Source organism: Blennius ocellaris, assembly GCF_963422515.1.
Source record: "Blennius ocellaris genome assembly, chromosome: 14".
Lineage (NCBI taxonomy): Eukaryota > Metazoa > Chordata > Actinopteri > Blenniiformes > Blenniidae > Blennius > Blennius ocellaris.
The window spans coordinates 8,293,940-8,316,029 of record NC_137663.1 but is presented as its reverse complement, the minus strand read 5'-3'; the positions used below and the strand labels follow the sequence as shown (position 1 = coordinate 8,316,029).

General features: G+C 39.6%; 2 protein-coding genes across 2 annotated transcripts; one reads left to right on the top strand and one right to left on the bottom strand.

Annotated features, from left to right (window-relative positions):
* Window positions 1-7,072: 7,072 nt before the first annotated feature.
* Window positions 7,073-13,072, top strand: LOC308139187 (calpain-2 catalytic subunit-like; the record flags this gene model as incomplete). Its single annotated transcript, XM_080508534.1, has 20 exons — window positions 7,073-7,303; window positions 7,399-7,486; window positions 7,617-7,732; window positions 7,810-7,943; window positions 8,043-8,235; window positions 8,345-8,419; window positions 8,501-8,586; window positions 8,744-8,815; window positions 9,395-9,552; window positions 9,724-9,881; window positions 10,513-10,712; window positions 10,796-10,901; window positions 10,991-11,065; window positions 11,151-11,208; window positions 11,310-11,365; window positions 11,604-11,672; window positions 11,815-11,893; window positions 11,993-12,106; window positions 12,250-12,302; window positions 13,046-13,072. 20 exons carry the CDS (start codon window positions 7,073-7,075, stop codon window positions 13,070-13,072), a joined length of 2,148 nt encoding a protein of 715 aa, XP_080364660.1.
* Window positions 13,073-13,351: 279 nt separating this feature from the next.
* nsrp1 (nuclear speckle splicing regulatory protein 1) lies at window positions 13,352-17,243 on the bottom strand (the record flags this gene model as incomplete). The annotated part of the gene is made up of 7 exons (XM_080509343.1): window positions 13,352-15,147; window positions 15,242-15,344; window positions 15,572-15,779; window positions 15,896-16,024; window positions 16,112-16,168; window positions 16,262-16,349; window positions 17,224-17,243. The coding sequence occupies 7 exons, from the start codon at window positions 17,241-17,243 to the stop codon at window positions 14,397-14,399; spliced, it is 1,356 nt and encodes a 451-aa protein (XP_080365469.1). The 3' UTR covers window positions 13,352-14,396.
* Window positions 17,244-22,090: the final 4,847 nt, after the last annotated feature.

Here is a 22,090-nt window from a genome sequence, read left to right as displayed (position 1 = left end):
AGTTTAATATTTGATCTTTTCATAAATTAAGGTAGTTGAAGGAAGAGGCTCCAAAATATGGATGTTAAAATAAATGTGTTATTTAGCTCTTGAGCATTGAAGGTAGTGTTGAAACTGCAACGTTAATATTGGGAACATTTGATTTCAAGGAAAATGAGCTGAATAAACAAGTGACAAGTGAATTTAGTGACAATGTAACTGAGAAAAACAGTTTCCACTGATGCTAAAGCTATGAGTGACATCTTGGCTGTATAATATGAAATATAAATATTTAATAATTATAACAACTGTAGTATGGTACAATTGGATGCCTTTGTAAAACAAACAAAAGTCATATCTGCTGCTGAAACCTGTTATTTATTTTAATCTTATTCTTTTTTGGGGGCGTTTAACAGCAGTTTTCATACATAAGGTTATACTACTGTCATTTTTTAAAGCAATATAATACAAATGGTCAATTTTATTTTGGAATTTTACATTTTGTAAAAATTCATTTGCAAAAGTAAATTTTGGGAGTACTGTGAGATTCTGTAACCGTATGGCTAAAACTAAATTTAACCTTGAATTAAGATGTGAAGTCACATCAGTGAGAAAATGCATTCATGGATCTTGTGTTGCTGATCATCTTCAGGTGCTGCTGCACATCAGAAAGAGCATCATCTGTCATCCACGTCTCCTCGTCCCGACAGACACTGAAGTGGCGACTTCCGCCCTCACTCATCCTCCAAGGTGGAAGTTTGATCTTTTCCTGCATGTTTGACCCGAAGTAGACCCCAGATGTCATGGTATCCATGGTAACTAATAAATAGAAACCTGCTAGTTTAGTGAGGATGGTCCTTTTCTTCATAGTAGTTCCATCGTAGTTTGGCGTGTTGTCTTATGATGCTGCTCATGCTGTTGGGTTAGAGAGTCACCTTGTGGCGGATTGAAGAAAAGGCATCTTTTTGAATCATGGATGGTTGTGAGGTGTGTGGCTGGATGAGCATCTACACTCCTAATGTCTAACAAAATGTCAGCACGAGCTGGAAAGTATCTGGCTGCTTTACTTTGCAATGCAATTTACCCTTTACTCGAGGTCCAGTCTTGTCGTCCAACACAGGTTTAATATAAACCAAAAGAATGAGCAAGTGAACACGTCTTTGAGGGAAATATTGCTTTTCACATTCAAATAGTTCAATTTTAATTCTGTAACTTCAGTTTTCTTTCTTTCTTTTTACTTAGACACAACAGTGTTTCCATGCACATAGAAAAAAAAATCTATCTTTGCATTTGCAGCAACCCAACAGCCTTCTGGATGTGTAAAGAAATTACGGTTTATTACATAATGATCAGCTGAAGTACATTTTTTGCTCAGGGAATGAGCAAAAAATATATAGAAGCCAATTTTTGAATGCAAATACTATTAAAAAGTAGCTTTATTAATGTTTAATCTGGTATATTTACAGTATTTGTCTGTCATGTCCGAGGCCTCTATATGTCTGAAGCTGCACAGAATAGAACATTGAGTGAAGACATGACAGGTTTTCCTGCCTTCAGGCCTGAATGGGTCACAATGGTGGAAATCGGTGGGTGTAAAATAACCGGTGTTTAGTAATTTGTCTAGAGAAGGAAAGTTTTAGTGCTTGAAAATATGTTTATTTGCACTTGAAAGCAACCGATTGTGTGTAATAAGAGAGGAACTCAACAAACAGTGATCATTTTCACTGTATGTCTAAACGGAATTCAGAAAATAGTTTAAACTATTTTATTTTTCCATGAAATCTCTTGTGGTTTTTCTGATTTGGTATAATCAGGATATACAATTGAAATGGAGAAAACTAAAACTTCAGTCCCCGATGAATCTCTCAACGTGGTAATTAAAAAAGGCGTGTAATTTAAAACATCTCATTTCAAGTACAGTGTGTTTACATCAGGGTTAAAAGGAATTTCTCCTGAGGGCAACTCTCCTTTTGACATTAACAACATGTGGTGAAAGCCTTTTTTATCACTCGCCAGCGCGTGTATGCAAATATATACTGACGTGTCAGGAGAACATAAACATAATAAACAAATGATTTACATCTGTGGGAAGTAATAATAACATAAATAGAGACTTCATGAAATGTATTTGTTTGTTCTAGACAAATAATATATTTTGCGCTGGTTTCACAAACTCTGTGAATTCTTTTTAGATAAAGTCCAATTTCTGTATTTTAACACTAATATTATTAAATAAAGCATGACATGAATGTCTTTATGTTTTGCAACATCTATAAAGGTATCATGTCTTTATTAAAGTTTAAGTCCTGATGTACAGAACTACAGACAAAACTATGCAGGGAATCTGTTAGGGTTTTTTGTTTTTTTCCACGTGTCTCTGACTACAACGGCCACACAGATCTTGTAAAAACAAACACCTAAAACCTTTGAAAGACACGAGAGGCGCCACCAAGAGGTCTGTGGACGCGTTTCATCTCAGGTTCAAGTCTGTTGTCGTACTCAGAAAACGAAAATCCTTCTTTCCTGCCCACAGATGATGTCAACAGTAAGATAACATGTCAATAAAAACAATGCAAGACAGGCAAACAAAAGAGGAAGGAGTTTTAAACATCTGAGGTTGTCACATAAACTCCTTTTGTTTGAGTGAAGCATCTATTACTGCACTGAAATGATGCATTTATGAAAACAGCATTAGTATATTTGTTGATTTGCAGTCTTTATATCTGGTGCAACTTCTCTCTTTTTTGCAAATAAAGTATATTATGTTAATATTAGGGATGTGACTGCATGTGATCGTTTTCCATTTCGATGCATTTATAGTCTTTTAAATTGTGAAAAAAAAACCATTTTGCAGTTTTACATTTTTTAATTGCACATACATATGATAAGTGGAACTTTTCATAGATTTGATGCAGTCAATAGATTAAAAGGATAAAATATGAAATCCAAGGATTTAAGCTAATAATGCAGGTTTAGTGTGGTCCAGACTGAGGTGATGAAAAATCATGAAAATTGCTGTAAATGATTCATGCAATACAAAAACAAAACCTGAATTCAACTTGTGGCTGAGCTCTGCAGTGCAAATAGAGTTTCCCATGTGAACGCTGCCAAATTGGAAGTATTCAAAAACCTCTGTTTTATGGGTCAAAAACCATCCCTGGCAACTATTTGCATATTGTTCCGGCAGGTTTTTGCTTGCAGCGTTCTCTAACATCAGAAACACACCTACAGGCTCAGATTACATGGACGGACTGAGAACTGTGCAGGAATGTAGAGAAGTCTGTAGAATAAAGTGACAGTGGCCGTGACAGGTACATTTCCTTTTTTTTTTAAAGAGAAAAGTAAACTACCTCGGTAAATAAAGGTCTTAAATCAAGACTAGGATTTTCTAAATACACCTTGTTTATAAGGAATTGCAGAGTCGACATTTTTTTCAGGTATTTCTATTGTTAAAGTTGTCATTTAGATTTGCAGTGATTCATATTTCTGTCAACGACGTAGCTTAAAAAATGTAGTGGAGCCCAGTTTGAGTCCCAGCTGTTGCAGGAGAAGAAGCTTGTTTTAAAAAGTATCTCAATAAAAATTACAATGAGTTGCTGTAAAAGGGAAATGTGATATACTTCCACCATCATTGAGCCTAAATCTAAAACTATTGAATAAATACAGATGTAGGGAAATAGATTAATGCTTTACTGTTAAGTTAAACGATATCTTTAAAAGCTGATTCAACATAAAACAGGAAATATGACTTCATGCATTAAATTTCACATGTTTTAGATCCTGTCTCAAATATCAGCCTGCAGGGATTTTTTTATATTTCAATGTTCTTCTTAGAAAATCTTCAGAAGTCAAGCTGACACCCAACCTTGTGATATTTCAGACCAGGAGAGACATTTATTCCATCATGCAATCGTGTTTCACATAATTCATGTGCAAACCACTGAAACAGTCACTTGTTGTGTCAAAGTTAGATATGAGACTTGAGTTGAATGTAATTCAGGGGGAAAATTATTCTAGAACATTTGTTTGAATAATAAAAAAAAACTTTAAATGCCATCACAGATTTTTCTAGTTCTAAGGTATTGATGACATAATATGACATAAACCACTTATTGCCTTTATCTGTATAACTCTGTATAAGTCCTGGCCCCTGGAAATACTAAAGCTAAGTGATTTTGAAAAAAGGTAATAAACTGTAGTTGTTTTGAATAATATGACCACATCAGTGGCCGAATGGTGAATAACGTGGACATACTTATGTGTTTGTTATCAAGTGAGAATTGGGAAAGTGTATGGTTCCAAGAAGTAGTGATTTAATGATTTGAACAAACATCTATTATTGTTATTGACTATTGCTTTTTTGGCATTTTCTATCAAGTTTCCCGCTTTCCTGGTGGGAACTTCCGAGTTTGGTCTCATGCTGTGGTGGATTTTCTACTTGGAAATGAGAAATTCTGCTTTTTCCAATAATGCATGATGCATTGGTTTCAAGATCCAATTTTTTTTTTATTTTTTAAAGATCCAACATTTTTTATTCTTCGAATATGGCAGAAATCCACCAGTTTCTATGTGTTTTTAGTCTGAGTACATAGTGTTTACGAATATGTCCCAAGGGCAGCTCCTCCTTTGACTCTGACAGAGTCAGACTGAAAGCTCATAATAACTATCACTTCAGGATGGATTTACGTCTGTTCTGACATGTCCAGATTACACGAGGGAAAGACAATAGCTTATTCTGTACGGCTGTGAGATTATCCAACACTGCAAAACAAAGCACTCTGACTTCAGTGAACCCGTAGATACAGATACACTTTTTTTAAAAGCAGTTGCATTGCATGTGTCGTGCACATATATTTTCATCTGATTCATAGATTCTCACTATGATAATGATGATGATGATGATGCCATTCAGGAATCGTCAAATCATACATTTTCTGTTCTTTTGAAACATGCTATTCTTTCTCAACATACATAAACCTGTAATGAATTATTTTAAAGAACTGAGACATGGTCAAAAAGTCACAACTGTCTCCCATGCATGCGCCGTCCCATTAAAAATAATAAGCTTATACGTCTACTTTGCAACACTTTATTCAGTTTTATTTAAATAGCACCACATGCATCACAACAAGGTGATGTTTACAGAGAGAAACCCAACAAATCCACGTGAGCAAGCATAGAACGCATGGAAAGGAATAACTCCCTCCAACAGGAAGAAACCTTTGCAGAAACCAAACTCGGAGGTGGCGGCTTGTCTGCTCTTCTGGACTGGAGTGAGGGGACAGAGGAGAGAATAGGAGAGGACAGACGGGCAGATTGGGGCAGGGATACAGACCCTGGTTCTCCCAACCTGCAGGATATTTGAAACCAAGAAGGGTTCCTACACTATTGTCTGTTCCCATTTCAACAATTTGTGCTGCGATCATCATTGGCTGCATGAAAACTGCATGATAAACCATATATCAGTCACTTCTATGTATTTTTTGAATGCGGTGGCATAAATTGGCTAATGGCACAGAAAACATAGAGAAAACTGAAGTAATATAAAGATTTTTACAAGAGTAAAACCTTATTTCGTGTGCTGGTCATGTTGTAACACTTGCTTTGAATTATTTGCATATAAGCCTGGACTGCACTGCTCAGACGGATGTGTACAGTTGAGCGATCTTTTCCCAAAGGCAAGTTCAAACCTGAGCGCAAGAGGGGGAAATAAATTCCAGCAGTATAGAATGGAGAGTACAGAGACATTTATTAGCCTGCAAAAAGGAAGGCACATACCTCCCGCAGGAAGAGTACACCTGTACACCGAGAGGCGGTACTTACAGGGTTTGTCCGACTGGATTGCCTCTGGCAGAGTACCAGTGCGCAAACACATTGAATGTTGAATCTCCTGTCGACAGCTTCTATTGTTCCTCTTCTTTTCCATGTTTTTCCCACTGTTCTTTGTGGGATTTATGTTTTCTTGGCTCGAGGTGTTGCCTTTATTGTACCTGTACATGCAGTGTTATATAATGCAGTGCTGCTGCCTTTTTTTCTGTTTCTTCCATCATCTCATTCCACATATTATTATTCCCACTTCAAAAAGCCGTAATGTATCAGACATGTAATTTGGGTGTCCTATAGACTTTAATGTGCGTGACTGTTCTCAGGATGAAAATTTGCCGAAGGCAGGCCTTCAAAATCCCACCATCATAGTCTGGGAAAACCTACAGCCTACAAATATGAAGTCAGAAGAGAGGAAAAAGAGTTTTACAAGAATTGCGTTTTCATTAGAACGTGTACAATTATAAGGAGAGAAGATATGTTAATTATCTCAATGGTTTTATGAAGTCTTCAGTTTTGCTGGTGTGTGGTTTGTAATCACTTCAGGGGGATTTCAAGTTGAAATCATCATGAGACATGGGATGATTGCAAGCCTTTACATTAAATCAGAGGCCGCAATTCATGACAGGACATATGCAATTAGCAGCAGCAGATTCGAAGGTACAACAGTTTTCCTTTGTTTGTTGGAAAAAAAGTCAGTATAACACAAGAAAAAAAACCAATTGTCATTATTTCCAGACCGTAACACCAAAGTTGCATTTATTCAGTGCTCATGATTGCAGCAAGAGGGACGGATTTTAGAAAGTGATGTTTTAGGTTTTTGACCTTGGACTTTTTTCTTTTTTGTTTTGCCCTTGAGCAGAAACAAACCCTGAGCAGTTCTGGCAGGCATGACATGAGAAGAGACAGTAAGAATGACAGGTGTTATTATCCTGATGGATATGATTTACCAGAAAACCGGTTTTGTGGTCTTTTTTTAAGCCTCTTGGCCCCTTCTCCTATACGTTAGGGGGAGGGTCTGGCTCCATCCTTATGTAAGGCTGTGTGACTATAAGTAGGGGTTTCTCCGCTGTACAGTCAGACTTGGCAATTCCAAGTTTCTCCTCTTGCAAGGACTCAGCAGTTTTCTTCCCCATCAATTGACAGGTACGTATTTCCATTTCTCTTTAAAAAAAAAAAAAAAAAAGTATTTGCATTTTACCCAAGGCTCAGATCCCCTCTACAACATTCACTCTTTAATTGCAGAGTCCCTGTGAGGCGTTTGGTCAACATGAGTGCCACTGGAACCTGCACCGGGATCATCAACCTCCGCTACCAAGATGGCAGCGAGGGAAGCGCCTCCAGCCCTGCCAAGTACAAAAACCAGGACTACATGCAGCTGAAAGATAACCACCAACGCAAGAGGCGACTATTCGTGGACTACAGCTTCCCACCCAACCACCGCTCTCTGGGAAACGTCGACGTCCCCGGTTACATGCAAGTGGAATGGCTTCGTCCTTCGGTAAATTTAATTTTAATCGAACCTCACATTTATTTGTTGCTTTTTGGGGGAAAAAAAATAAATTTCATTATCTTATATAATCCATTTTTGCCCAGGAAATCCTGAAAGCCCAAAATAAGACTGACGAGCCTATTTTCTGCACAAAAGGAGCCTCAAGATTTGATTTTGGACAAGGCAGTGTGGGTAGGTATCTGTTTTGTATAGCTTTACATATAAAGGCCTCCATTTATTGGTTGCCACAGCCAAAACAGAAAAATCGATTAAACCGTGATGTATGTCGCAGTGATTTGATAATTTCTTCTCCATTGATCAGGTAACTGCTGGTTTCTGGCGGCCATCACCTCACTGACTTTCCACAAAAAACTGATGGCTCAAGTCGTGCCCATGGACCAGTCCTTCAATAACTACGCTGGAATCTTTCACTTCAGAGTAAATACCTGACTGCACTTTCACGACACGCCTTCACAATATACTGTGGTTACTGAGTCTCACTTATTCCTCTCCAGTTCTGGCACTTTGGCAAGTGGGTGGACGTGGTTATTGATGACCTTCTGCCAACAGCTAACAAGCAGCTGCTGTTTGTGCACTGCAAAGGAGGAAACGAGTTCTGGGTTCCTCTGCTGGAGAAAGCATACGCCAAGTACGGCGATCTCGCACACACTCGTTTATGAGACTATTGCAATTATCCAGTGTAGAAAAGAATCAACAAGTGAGATGTTTTTACATCTGCCTCCTGCAGGTTGTGCGGAACCTACGCCGACATGAGCGCTGGGCTGCCATCAGAGGCCTGCAAGGACTTCAGTGGAGGCGTGAACATGAGTTACGACCTCCAGCAGGAGCACAATTCGGGTCATGGTGAGGAGCTGTGGCTCAGGCTGAGCAGAGCCACCGGCTGCAATTCAATGATCTGCTGCGGGACCGCCGCCAAAGGAGTGAGAATCACTTTGCTTTAGAGAACTTCAAAAACAAGAGATTTAAAAAAAAAAAAAGAAAAGAAAAGAAAGAAATTGGGGCTTCAGTGACATGTTTAACCTGTTCCAGAACAAGATCATAAACACTGTTGCACACACTGGACTGGTGGACGCACACGCCTACTCCGTCACAGGTGTCACTGAGGTAAACGGCAAGTAAACTGTGCCAGCGTTAACTTGGAGACGTCACACGTTTCTGATTCCATTCTGACAATTTCCCCTGAAGGTCACTTACTATGGCCGCAAAGTAAGGCTGGTGCGCGTCATGAATCCCTGGGGCCAACAAGAGTGGAACGGAAAGTGGAGTGACAAGTACGTGCATTAATTCTACAATGACATGGTACTGCTAAAACCAATTGGAAATTTAAAAATAAAAACTAACAAAAAAGCATTACTCTGTAAACAATAATGGAGGAATGTGTTTCCACTCAGTGTGCAGTTAATGCCGTCATTTATTCTTTGTTCTCAGGTCAGACATGTGGGACAAAGTGAACCCAGAGGATCGGGAAAAGTGCTTCAACCGCGACGATGGAGAGTTCTGGTAAATTGAATTAGTACCACACTCTGTAAATAAACTGCTCTGAGTCAACATTTCTCACCAACATCCTTCAAAAGAAACTGAGCAGAAATGTGTTAAACTGCACTAAACATCTGTCCCCTTTTAAAAAAACAAAACAATTGTGGATGACTTCAGCCAGTATTCAAACAGCTTGAAGTCAGTCAAGTTCTGACACGAGGCAAAGTAACTCCTCCATTAGCTTACGTCTCTTTGTCTAAATGATGCTGTACTATTGTGGAGTCGCTCAAACACATTAGCCGAGCTTGATGAGTGAGGCAGTCTGATGATATGAAGTAAAGTTAGTGGTGAAAGATGCTCTAAACCGTAGAATGTTCTTGAATCTTTAAAAAAGACAAAAAGCAGCTGGCATAACTAAGAAACATAGAGATAACAGTAGATACAGAGAGACAGCAGCTCTACTGTTGTTGTCATGCATGAAGAAAGTAACTCGCTCACAGAAGCATTTAATAATCATTTCTGTTTCCAACATTGTGTACTTCACATGCATTTCCTTCAATCATTTTATCCAAATCTATCTTACTACCCTTTTGTTTCCATCAGGATGGAGTTGGAGGACTTCTGCCGCTACTTCAACCTCATCTCCATGTGCTGCGAGAACCCGAACTTTATCGACGGAGACCTGACCTGCCAGTGGAAGTGCATGACTTACGACGGCAGCTGGATTGCAGGGAGATCTGCAGGCGGCAACGTCAACAGCTGTGAGCCCGCTTTAAAAACTTCAAGCATAAGATAAGATCAGCCTTTATTGATCTCACAAAGGAGAAATAAATAAACCGTCCTCTGAAATCATTCTAAAGCACAAAAAAAAAAGTACCTGACTATTTGGAAGAAAAATGACTCCTGCCTTCCTTGTCTCCCATTGTCTACAGCTTCCTTCTACACAAACCCTCAGTATCGCATCCAGGTGGACATCATCAACAGGAACGAGAAAGACGACGACAACATCATGATCTCGCTGATGCAGAAACCTCAGGAGGAGAATCGTAAACAGAGAAGGCTCATTTCAACTGGACTCACGATCTACAAGGTGTGCTCACTGGATTTCTAATGATTTTTAACCACTCAGACACATTGCAATTGAAGTTGTAGCTGAATGGTTGAAGTTCAGTCCTGAATCCACAACTACACCCAGATTTCTGGCTTGGTTTGTTGTCTTGAGTGACATCGAGCCATGCTTAATTTTTTTTCTTTCTGATTTAAGTAAAAAAGAGTTCTGTCAAGTCCATTCATTCATTTCTTTTATGCACTTACTCGGCAGGTATAAGGGACCGTGGTCATTCACTGACACTGATATGTAGAACTGTGTGTCATCTGCAACATGTTGTAATGTTCCATGATCTGAGCCAGAGAGACTATGTAGGTGTTGAATTAAAGAGGCCCAAGGATGGAGCCCTGAGGAACCGATCAAGTAGTTTTCATAGGCTCTTAGACTATTAAGTAAAACTCGTAAGATGGCACAGAATGCCCCACTGATGTGGCAGCAGTGACTGTGAATTACTTGAAAAGTTTATTAACATATTTCTCATTTATATTTCAACAGATTCCACCCGGGGTAAGCACAGAAACCAACGCAAACTGCACATACGTCACATTTTGCAAGTACATAGCCTCCTTATAGTTGATTCAGATTTATTACAAATACGTGAGTTTCCCTTCAGACTCAGCAGGGACGCCTGGGATCCTACTTCTTCAGGAGGAACAGGCCACTGAACGCGCAGGTCTACAGCTACACCAGGGATCTGGTTCAGCTCTACAGCCTGGAGCCTGCAGAGTATCTCATCATCCCCTCCACCTCTGGGACCAATGATACTGCAGACTTTGTGATCACCATCTACACCAAGGCTGACGCTAAGATCACGTAAAGACCCAAATAAATCCAACAAATACTGAGAGAAAGACAAAACACTGAAGGGACTGACTGGTTATTTTCTTTGCGTCCAGTCCTCATCACGGAGATGAAGATGACCATGACCATGACCACGACCACGACCATGACCATGACCATGAGGAGGAGGAGAAGGATGAGGGAAGCCTCATTCTTCCTGAGGTATAATGACTGTAGCTTTGACTTTTAATTTACAGCTTGCAGCTCAGATCCCAGTTAGTGATTAAATTATGTATTTGGTTCTACTTTAGATCCCCGACAAGGACAAAGACGACAGCAATGATCGGGATCCCTCCCGTGCCCTGTTCAAGCGCTACGCTGATCAGGTTTGATATCAGTCTTTTTCCACACGTCCACCTGCTTGTTCGCGTTTCTTTGTCTTGAACTCACCGCCACTGATTCATTTCTCAGAGAGATGAGCTGCATCCCATACAGCTCCAGAAGCTGCTGAGTGACAACTTCCCTCACGGTCAGTCGATATTTTTCACAAATTTTCCAACTCTTCGATTTAAGACATCCAGCAAAAAAAAAATTCACTTTACTGAAGTCTTCCATCGCTTCCATTCTCAGGGACCCGGTACGGCTTTTCTTTTGATACGTGCAGGAGCATGATTGCGATGGTGGATGTATCCTTGTACTTGAGTACTTAAACGTGTGCCTTGCACTACTCCAGCTGAGGCCGCGCCACCATGTGCATCGCAAACACTATGAGTCACTAATTACTCTGATAGAATACAGTGCCAGAGTACCCAGATAGAGGACATGCAAACTCATTTCAACTGGCAAGAATCTCCACTTTCTCATTACGAGCCAAATATTTTACCCGTGTTTTTTTAATTGACATTTCCTTAACTGAATATTAAGCTTGACCAAAGACGGACGATGACCTTTAAAGAGTTCTCAATTCTCTGGAAAAAGATCACTGAGTACAAGGTAATGCAGCAGTGTGTGAGCAACTTTATTATCAATACAGTAGTGTGGATTTTAATTTTTTTTCTTTTTTCCCCTGCTTGTCTTCCGGTATGTATTTGTAAACTTAATGATATACCTGGTATCAATTTCGTTGTTTTCACAGGATCTGTTCCACCGCTCCGACGTGAACCGTGGCGGAACCTTGTCTGAGCAAGAGCTCAACAATGCCGTCAAGTCCAAAGGTGCCGGCTCTCTGTTTCTGTTTGCCTTGAGCCTCAGAGTGATCGCAGTAGAGGGAACTCATCAGTTCTTTTCTTTTTTGTTTTTTTTCTCTGTACCAGGGATCGACGTTAATGACGGCATGGTGATGCTGATGATGTTCCGCTATTCGGGCTTCAGCACCACCTCCCTGGAGGAGTTCATCACTCTCATGCTGCGTCTGGACAAGATAACCAGTGAGTGACGTCAGGAGACCATTCGGCTCTGAATGAAGAAAACATTTGAATAAGCTTGCGTTAAAAGTGATTCATGTGCTCCATTAAATAACAAAAACAAAACAAAAAAAACAACACAAAACTATCTTGTTCTTTCATTGCAGATACTTTCAAGGACAAATCCTCCGGTGGCGTTATCCACTTCACCTGGGAGGAGGTAACTGCAGTTTCATTTCAACCACTTCTGGTGTATTTCTGTAATCGTCTATAACAAAACAGAAATATTCAAACCATCTGGGAACTGACAAGCAGAGATAATTAAGATTTATTAGTAGTATAATGTTGACAAGGAATATGTGTTTTCAAATTCTGTTGGAGATTTCAGTGTTTCATCATCTCTGCACCATACTTTGTTGTATCAATACAATTTTTAAATGGTATTCGTGTGAGGTGAGTTAAGTAATAATAATGTGATAAAAGGTATAATTACTTTACCATGAAATGCATTCGACTTATTATTATATATAAACTTATATACTTATATACTATATAGACTTATAAATTATTATTCTAATTCTTTATTGTTTACCTGTCAAGATCTGTCATGACAGTGTTGATAAGTCAATTCGTATAAGTTATGTTCCACTTGCAAGTAATAAAATGTGTTTTCAAGCTCCTTACCGACCAAAATCACACATATTTGATTTTTATTGCTGAAAAAACTGTTTAAAGTTGGATGATTTTCTCATTCGATTTCCGGAATGTATTGTCTCCACACTATAGAGCACTGTTATTGCAACATATATTGTGTCAACTGCAAAAAAAGTTAAATTAGGCTTACATATCAAGCCTTATAGTACAACCTCATAAGTTTTCTCTTGTCATTTACTAGTAGTGAGCAGTTAAGTGTAGAGATCATTAATAATCAGTGTTTCTAAAATCTGCCTCCTTCTCTTCCAGTTTTCCAACTTCAGCCTGTACAACTAGGCTGAACGCAGCACAGGAGCCTCGCAAGAGGAGATTCATGCAATAAAAGCATCAATTTCAATGGAATTGCTGTCTCCTTGAAGAAACATGAAGCTGAAACACCATTAAGTAATCAGTGCAACGTTTAATAAACGTGATTGTATTCTGAACTCTCCGGAACGTTTTTTTTTTGGCAACACGCTTTACCATCCATCCACACACACACACACACACACACACACTTAGTCCTGTGATGCATGAATCCTAACCACTCCACCACAAAATAACAACAAAATACACTTCAGACCAAAAAAAAACTTTATTACCCAGATCAGAAAGATACAAAAGTAAATAAACACAACATCACTGGTTTACAAGTTATTTCACTCATCCAGATTTCCAGATTAAGTAATTAGATAAAAGTACCTATTTGTTTAATCTTTCCTGGATGTAATCACACAGAGGCTCAAAATGATCATATTCACAGTGAACAGATGAATCAAAACCAATTGATTTACTGTCTCATGAAAAGATTAAAGTCAATAATGATACGATCACATTAACAGTATCATCAAAATAATGGAGCCTCGCTGCTGTTTCTCTGTTACAATGTAGTTTGTCTGTCCTCTCCAAAAAACACCCCACAGAATGTGTTTACTAACAAAATGACAACAGAGCTTACACAGCCTATAATGTGGTTTCAGCACTAAATGTAAAGAACCTGAATTTATTGCAAGTGCTACATCTTTCAAAAGCATCACCACCTTGTGTCAGAAGGTGATAAAGTCCAGAAAAATGTTATTTGTGACCAAAAAGAAAATACAAAATTCACAAAGTGCAACACTGTAGCGAACAAAGAGCCGATTCCTCTCTGGATGACAACTTTCCCACAATGAAGCACACACAAAATAAACAAATAGCCCACTCGTCTTGAGTTTCTGGACGTCCACAGACCTCTATGCTGTGTGTTTCTGCAGTCACCCTGTCTGATTATGAAACTATTAGAATCACTCAGGAGTTTGTGCCTGCAGACAAAAGTTTGGACGGAGATGAAACTAAAAGGTTCTATGTGAAACAATTGAAGCTATTTATTGTAACCAGCAGTACGCTTGTGGTCATAGTGAATTTCAAAACGTTTGTAGATCCCCCTCAGCGCTGCAGCAGATGCTTATTCTACGATAGAATTGACTGAAACAACAACAACATCCTGAAGAAACTGAAATTCTAGCAAGATGAAACTTTATTTTTTTTCAAAGGATGTGTGAGAAAAACATTCTATATTGTGACAATCTGTAAATGAAAACCAGTGCTGGGTGATATTCAGGGATGAGTTCACAGTGCACCGCTAGTCCTCCTCTTTCTCCACGTAGCTCTTGCATGCTGAGCGAGCCATCTGCCTGGCCATGTAGCGCTCTCGAGCTGAAGTCACCGTCTGATCCGTGCTGCGCTTGACAAACTTGCTGGCATTGTCCTCCGTCTCCGCGTTCTCGTGGCCTTCCTTCCTCTCGCCATCCTCTTTTTCCTTCGGGTGCCCCTCGGGCGCGTCCTTCTTTTCTACCGCTTTTTCTTCCACGACCACCCCCTTCTCCGGGTTTCTCTCCTTCCTCTTGTCTTCATCTGAATTCCTCCTCTTCTCTCGGTCCCCGTTCCTTTCCCGCTCTCGTTCTTTGGGGCTCCTCTCCCTCTTTCCGTGCCTGTCTTCCCTCGTTCTGTCCCTGTCGTCTCTGCCTCGGTCCCTGTCTTTCCCTCTGTCCCTGTCACTTCTTTTTTCTCCGTGTCTGTCGTCTCTTTCCCTCCCCCTGTTCTTGTCTCTGTCTCTCTCTCTGTCTCTGTCCCTGTCCCTTCCTCTGTCTCTGTGGCTCTTCTTATGTCTGTCTCTCTCCTTCTGTCTCTCCTTCTCCTCTCCGCTCTCCGATGAAGGCGACCTCTGCCTGTACTGGCGTTTTGAGTGTGCGGAGATGCCCGCCGGCTTACTGAACCCAGTTTTCTGCTCCTGCTCCTCCTCGTTGTCGCTGCCTGAACTTGGGATATTGTCACGGGACGTTGGCGAGGTGACGGGTAACATCTGCTGTGCGTCTTCGGAAACCTTTGGTGTTCTGTGGAAGATATGAGAGAAACAATTAAAGGCTGAGTAGACTTTTGGGTGCTTGTTGTTTTACTATTTGGCAGGCGATGAGGGATTTAACTGACTTAATTGCGGAGCGATCCGGTATGGCCTCCTCCCCTACAGTCTGATTGAGAAGGTGTCGATAGAAGCCACTCAGGTCTTGTTGTTTCTTCACATCCAAAGCAGCTAAACAGAACAAAGAATGGCAAAATTATTCATTATACTTCATCAGGTTTGGGAGCTCTGAGAAAAAAAGCTATTTGTGGTAGGATAAAATGAATACAAAACGGAGAGCGTTAATGTCCTAAACTTTTTTTTTTTTTATCAGAAAACTTGAGAAGTTTAGATTTCTTAAAAGTGACAGAAGTTGTTTCTGATGTGGCAAACTTAATATTAAAAACGATATAACTAACCTTCCATGGCTGCCTCTCTATTCTCTCTCTCCTGCTCCTCTTTCTGCTCCAGCAGTTTCTGTTTGTAGGCAGAAGTAACGTAGGACTCTTTATCAGCAAACTGCTCTCCCTCCGCCTCTCTTTCCTTCTGAATCTTCCTCTCTTCCCTCCGTTCCTGTTCTTTCTTTCGATCCTCCACCGCTTTCATTAACTGGTGGATATATTTTGGCTGTCGGGAAAAGATAAAAAAAACAGAACATAAAACAAATTAAGTGACCGTTGTCAGCTCGACAAAGGGTGCGAAATCAAAATGCTTAATATATAGCATCAAAACAAACATCTCACCTTTTTGTCAGCGCCACTCAGGATCTTTTTGTTGCTCTCTAACCTTTCTTTCTGAATGTTATCATAAACAGAGTCGTAGTCGTACACAGTGCTGTCCTGATCGAGGGCCTTCTGCATCTCTATACGAGTCTTCAGACAAAAACAAGAGAAGAGAAAAATCCGAAAAACTGCACTCAATGACACACACGTCACATAAACTCTTTATCTATCTTTCACCTGCTTCATCATCTTCTTTTTGTTCGCCTCCCTCTGCAGACTCTCCCCAACTGAAGTCTGAAGAGCAAAAACAGAAATATATAAATGTTCACATGCAGTATCTCACTAATTTAATTACTCTACATGTTACGGATTGGAAAATTGACCGACCTCATCATCGGAGTCATCCCCAAACACTGAAGGTCTCTGAAGCATCGCATTCTTTGCTCCCTTCTTCTGGGGCAAGATCAGCCCATACCTACATTAAAACCGCAAAGGAGGATATTAAACCATGTCATAGAGTTCATGCAAAAGGCAATTTCTCCATCAGTAAAAGATTGTGACACCAAAACTAAGTCATCCACATGAATGAATACCAAATGATTATCCTGCTGCATGACTGCATGCTTTCGTATTTGCTGGTGCAGTGCATTTCGGTTTGAAAAGAGAACTGTATATCACTTTATATTACACGATATGTGCACTAAAATTACTATACTATATGGAATCTATTAATAATATATACAATATTCATGATATGCAGTTAAGACAGTACACACACACACACACACACGCACATTTTTGCTAAATCTGTCTCTACAAGCGAGACATTCCTGCATGTAGGGCTAATTTAAAATGAGTATTGAGAGACGTTGCTTTAAACAGACCTTGTAAATATCTGCATACGAACACTGACTGTCCACAAATATATAATTAATGTCATGAAATGGTCACAGCTTAAAGTGATAAAAACACATCAACAACCTTTTCACTGAATGTGCTGCCTGCAACACTTAATTGTTCCAGAACACATGAAACACTGTGTTGGGTCATAAGAATAATAATCCGGCCACTGTGTGGTACGATTGGAAATGACATAAACAGGGTTTTTACACAAATGAACCGTTGTTTCCTGAACGTAAACGACCTGTTTCAGATTAGCTTAGCTCGATGTTAGCACGACGCCAACCCCCGTTTCTACTTATATGGCAACACTGAGCTTCAACAATATGGCGTCGGCATCGAATTTTGTCAGTTATCGTGACTGTAACTACAATTCCAGTCATCTTAAACAGCTGTCGATTGTATTCGATCCCGCAATGTCACAACCAGGTTAGCATGTTAGCACTCACTGTTTCGTAGGGAGCGCCATCTTGCTCTGTTGATGTGAGCGAGATCGGCAGATTCAACATAATTGCAATTATTTTATCAAAAGAAATAAAAATGCATGATTGCATTTCAACTCAATAACTGCAGTTATCAGAATAATTACAAGTGATTGCATGTGTATTTATTTCCATTAGAAATGTAATGCTCCTCGTGTCATCAGCTGTTTTGAATGTGCGGAATTAGATTTACAGATACGTGACCGATCATGATTATATTTGTATTCATTTATCTTTATAATTTCAATATTTTCAGGATCACAGAATAACCACTCCATAATACATATAAACACATTATGAACGTCATATTCTGCCCGTGACAATTTCATTAAATCTGTTGAACGCCTGCATTTTAAAGATTTGCCACGAGATGACGACATTGCGCTAACTGATAACTCAGATAGATAGATAGATAGATAGATAGATAGATAGATAGATAGATAGATAGATAGATAGATAGATAGATAGATAGATAGATAGATAGATAGATAGAATCTTTTCTACAAATTCACAATATACTTAAATAAGTCCCACATGCAGGAAATGTCTCTTTTCTATAGCAGATGTAGCAAAAAGTGTGCGCGTGTCTTAATTCCAAATTTTTCCTATAATAGAATTCCTGTTTAAATTAAAGTCATCTCATTCAAACCAGCAGATTGTGAATAACTTCTACTGTATATTGTCAAAATAACCTCAAGTGAAACTATACAGATGTTAGAAGTTCCAGACTATTCTATATCTTATATCATACTTCGCCTAGAAGCAGCAAACTGCTAAGATATGAGAAATGATTGACTGGTTTAACAGTGAGAATATACAGAGCTGGAAGGAATGTTTAGGTGTGAGATATAAATAACATCAAGTGTTTTTTTGTTTCTTTTTAAAAGATCAACTGCAACAAAAGATACATGTGAATCTGCTTATTTCACTGACACAAAGAAGCTGCTCTTGTTTCATTTGTTGTTTGTGATCAGTGCGGTCAGCTGCTCTCTTCTGAACCTTGGTGCTGATTCATCCTTTTCAGTCGGTTCAGAGAGCACATGGCTCACCTGTGATTAAAGCCGCAGCTTTGAATCCCCTCCGCCTCCTCCGAGTGACTCTAAATCCAAACACCATTATCTCTGTCGTAATCTGCATCTCATCTCCTCTCTGGCCCTGCTGCTAATCCCTCTGGTACACACAGAATGACCAAAGCTGCCTGATGGATGAATGGATGCAGTGGTGATGAGATGAACTGTGGAGTCACGAGCTCGAAGGAAAGAGAGAATGCAAGGAAGCCACAGAGGAGCATCGACGTGAAACATTAGCGGCAGCTGAAGAAATACAGTTCAGAGATTAGTAATTTCTTCAAAAAGGAAATATCATAAGACATTTGACCGATTTTATGATTTTGTCTTCATGCTGAATATCAAGATGAGAGGAGAGAGGAGCCAGATTGCTCTGCAGCAGTAAGAATAGTTGCCACGTATCTGTGCATACCTGCACACATTGCAACTGGGCTGTTTTACTCACGCTCACGACACAGACCTGAGTGTGTGTGTTATCTGACAGGCGATGGTTTGCAGGTATCCTTGATCTGTGGCTGCAGGCGGGGAAGATAACAGTGTAGCGGTGCGGGTTTAGACAGACGGGCTGCACCAGGACTCATGAGACATCACCTGATGTTTTCTCTCACTCCAGAAGCTTGTTCTCAAACAGAGAAAATTTCACATGACTGACTGATCAATGTTAGTTCAAGGTTTCATCACGGCTATTTTCCAATACCTATACTTGTCCATACTTGTGTTCTCTGTACCCGTGAAACGTCATTAGCGGGAGACCAAGTGCTGACCCAATTCTTGGAACGTTTCTCACCGAGAATGCCTGGAATACGAGGTGTCAGGTCTCTGTGTCTGCCCCTGCGTGTCTCACCTCATATTTCCTATTAAAACAATGATCTTCTCCCTCTGTGTGCTCCCATCTTTGTGTTCCACCTGTGTCCACCCTTTCTCTTTGTATTTAAACCCCTCTCCCTCTGTTGTCTTGTCTTGTCAACATGTTGCAGGACAATGCAGGTTGCTGATGATGGGATGTGGACATCATCCCAGCAGCCGGGTGTTGCAGCCGTGTGTTTGAGTAACTGGCGATCAAATCTCTCATGTCTGACCGTCGGCGTACGTGAACTGAACTTTGACCATAATCTCAATTGAGACGGAGTTTTTGTTTAAAAAAAAAAAGATAGGAGTAAGTAGGGGGAAAAAATCAAGTATGTGATAACTAAACTTTTGACCTGAAATTTAAACAAAATTCTTATCATTTTGATAGACAACCTTTATAAAAATTGATTAAAGCACCAGAATTTAGAGTTTCAAAAATAAATTATTTTACTTGAGGTGAAAATTAAATTTGTGCTGCACACATCTCTATACTTTAATTAGTTTACAGTAAATATGAATTGCTTTGTCACAAGAAGGTGCTCTATCCATCTCTATAAAAGACACTTTCTTTGAAGATCAAATATGTCCCTGTGTTTGTGTTTGTGTTTGTGTAATGAAAGAGGAATGTTGATGAAATATGAAGCATTACCAGCTGATGCTGTTGGATGAATAATGAAATAAGATGCTCTTTTCACTTCTTACAATTATAAATCTGACTCCAGAGGAGTCAGTGCCTCACCACATGTCACTGGTCTTGAAATATAAGTTGATATTCTGTAATTAAATGCGTAAGCTGACTTGTGTCTGACCATTAGAGAATGACTTGAAACAATACTGTATGAGTGTAACATGTTCTTGGATATCAGGAGCAAACAGGAAATGACCGGAGGAAACCCATGCAGGCACAGGGAGAACAAGCAAACTCCACTCAGAAGGCATGAGAATATGACATGTGAATATGACAAAAAGAACTGTGAACCTACTTAAAGTTGTTTGATTTCTTACAAAAGACAAAATGTGTGAAAATTATTATTTATTTTTTTCCCCCTCAAAAATAATGAAAGATTTCCTCAAAATATAAAACATGAAATGATAAACACTGTCTGGCCATATTGCTTTATTTCTTAAATAATATACAAGTAGATTACAAGAGATCGTTCCTCTTGTAATGCATATAGAAAGCCTAAAGTGCTGCTTTTTTATTGATGGTCTGTCAAAACACTTGAAAGAGACAAATTCATCCCAAGGGGACATTTTAATAGCGTTGCTCCAATGTACAACACCCCTTAGAGAGAATAAACATTAATTATAGCAGCAAGCGGCGTTGAACGGGTCCTCGAACATCCAGGTGCATCGGAACGTGGTCCATGTTGGATTTCAGTGCACGTCAGAGTGCGATGGAAATGAGGAACAACAATAGTAAATAATGGTTTTCCTTTAATGTTTGTCATTCTGAAAATTGCAGACAAAAAATAGGGAAATGTGAATTTGGATAATTCTCTCTTTGTTTTAACAATTTTTCTTATTGGCAAAACAATATATCTTTTATGAGTTGCCACCTGTTTGAGGCAAATACGAGTGTTCTCCACTCATGACGGACAATTGATTCTACTTTAGCCTTTTGTTTTGTGTCATTGACACGTGATGATTGAATTTAAACAAAATGCACACATTAACTTCCTTTACCAAACATGAGCACGCATAAGCTTGAGGATTCACTCAGATGATAACTTTATTAACAAGTTGACCACAAGAATGAAATGAGGAAGAGAAATAAGTGAACATATTTTTCGAGTTCATCCTCCGTCCTCCTTTTCTGCTGCCTCTCCATCTCTTTGTCGCTCCTCCTGGCAGCCTCCTCTGAGCTTTCGTCCTCTTGGACTTGGAGCTGAGCGCCAGCAACTGGAGGATCTTCATGTCCAGGTTGGGCCAGTCCTCTGCTTCTCCGGCATGCTGAAGCAGCTCCTCCTAAAACTTCAGCTTTTCCTCCAGACGGGCTTCCAACAACTTCATGTTCGCTCGACCGTTCAGCTTCTTCCTCTTGGAGCTTTAATGAAAATTGTAAAAATAGTCATTAAGTTAGTTTTAAAGCCATTCACTTTCATTCGCTTGCTGCCAATATACCTTTATACAGAAGGAAATTACAAAAATAGTGTAACTTCTCTGCAGTTGTGTTTTATTGTAATGATTCAGCGATGATGTTCTGTTGGTTCCAATTATTTTATGTTACTTGAATGCATTGTTAGTCTGTTGGCCTGTGATTGTGATTTAGATTACTTGTTATGTAAAAAGTGGTTAAATTAGATTAACGCGTTATTGGCGTCACTGAAACCCGTACATATCCAGGCAAAAGGAAATTAGGTAAAGTTGTGTGAAATGTTGGAAATGAAATATCTACCTTGATGAGCTTGGCCAGACATTCTCCAGGTTGGTCTGGATCGCTGCGGCCTTTTGTCGCCGGTGCTACTCTTTCAAGCAGGCGATCTCTGCTGACACCTCGTCCTCACATATCTTGTCTGAGGCATTTCCGGTAACTGACAAATTACATTGTGGTGGATTGCAGCCCAGTGTGTTTATCTCGTCTATAAAACTACCATAAAACGTAACAAACAACGCTGCTACCAGAATATTAAAGTGGGAACACTTGCAAACTGAGCAGGGACGATCAGATGGCATCATGTTCCCTCTTCCTTCCTTATTTTGACCTGAGAGGACGACATAAGAAAGTGGACTGTGGTAACTTAGGATGATGTCTTCGTCCTGTCATAAACGGCTCACGGAGCAGCTATGATCAAATGTAAGAATACTGAGGTGTACCATTATCTACACAGTGGAAAGGTGGGCCAGGTGCTGTCATCCAGAGATGGATGAATTCATCTTTAAAGGCAGACCCTAATTATTAAAAACAATATAAGTAG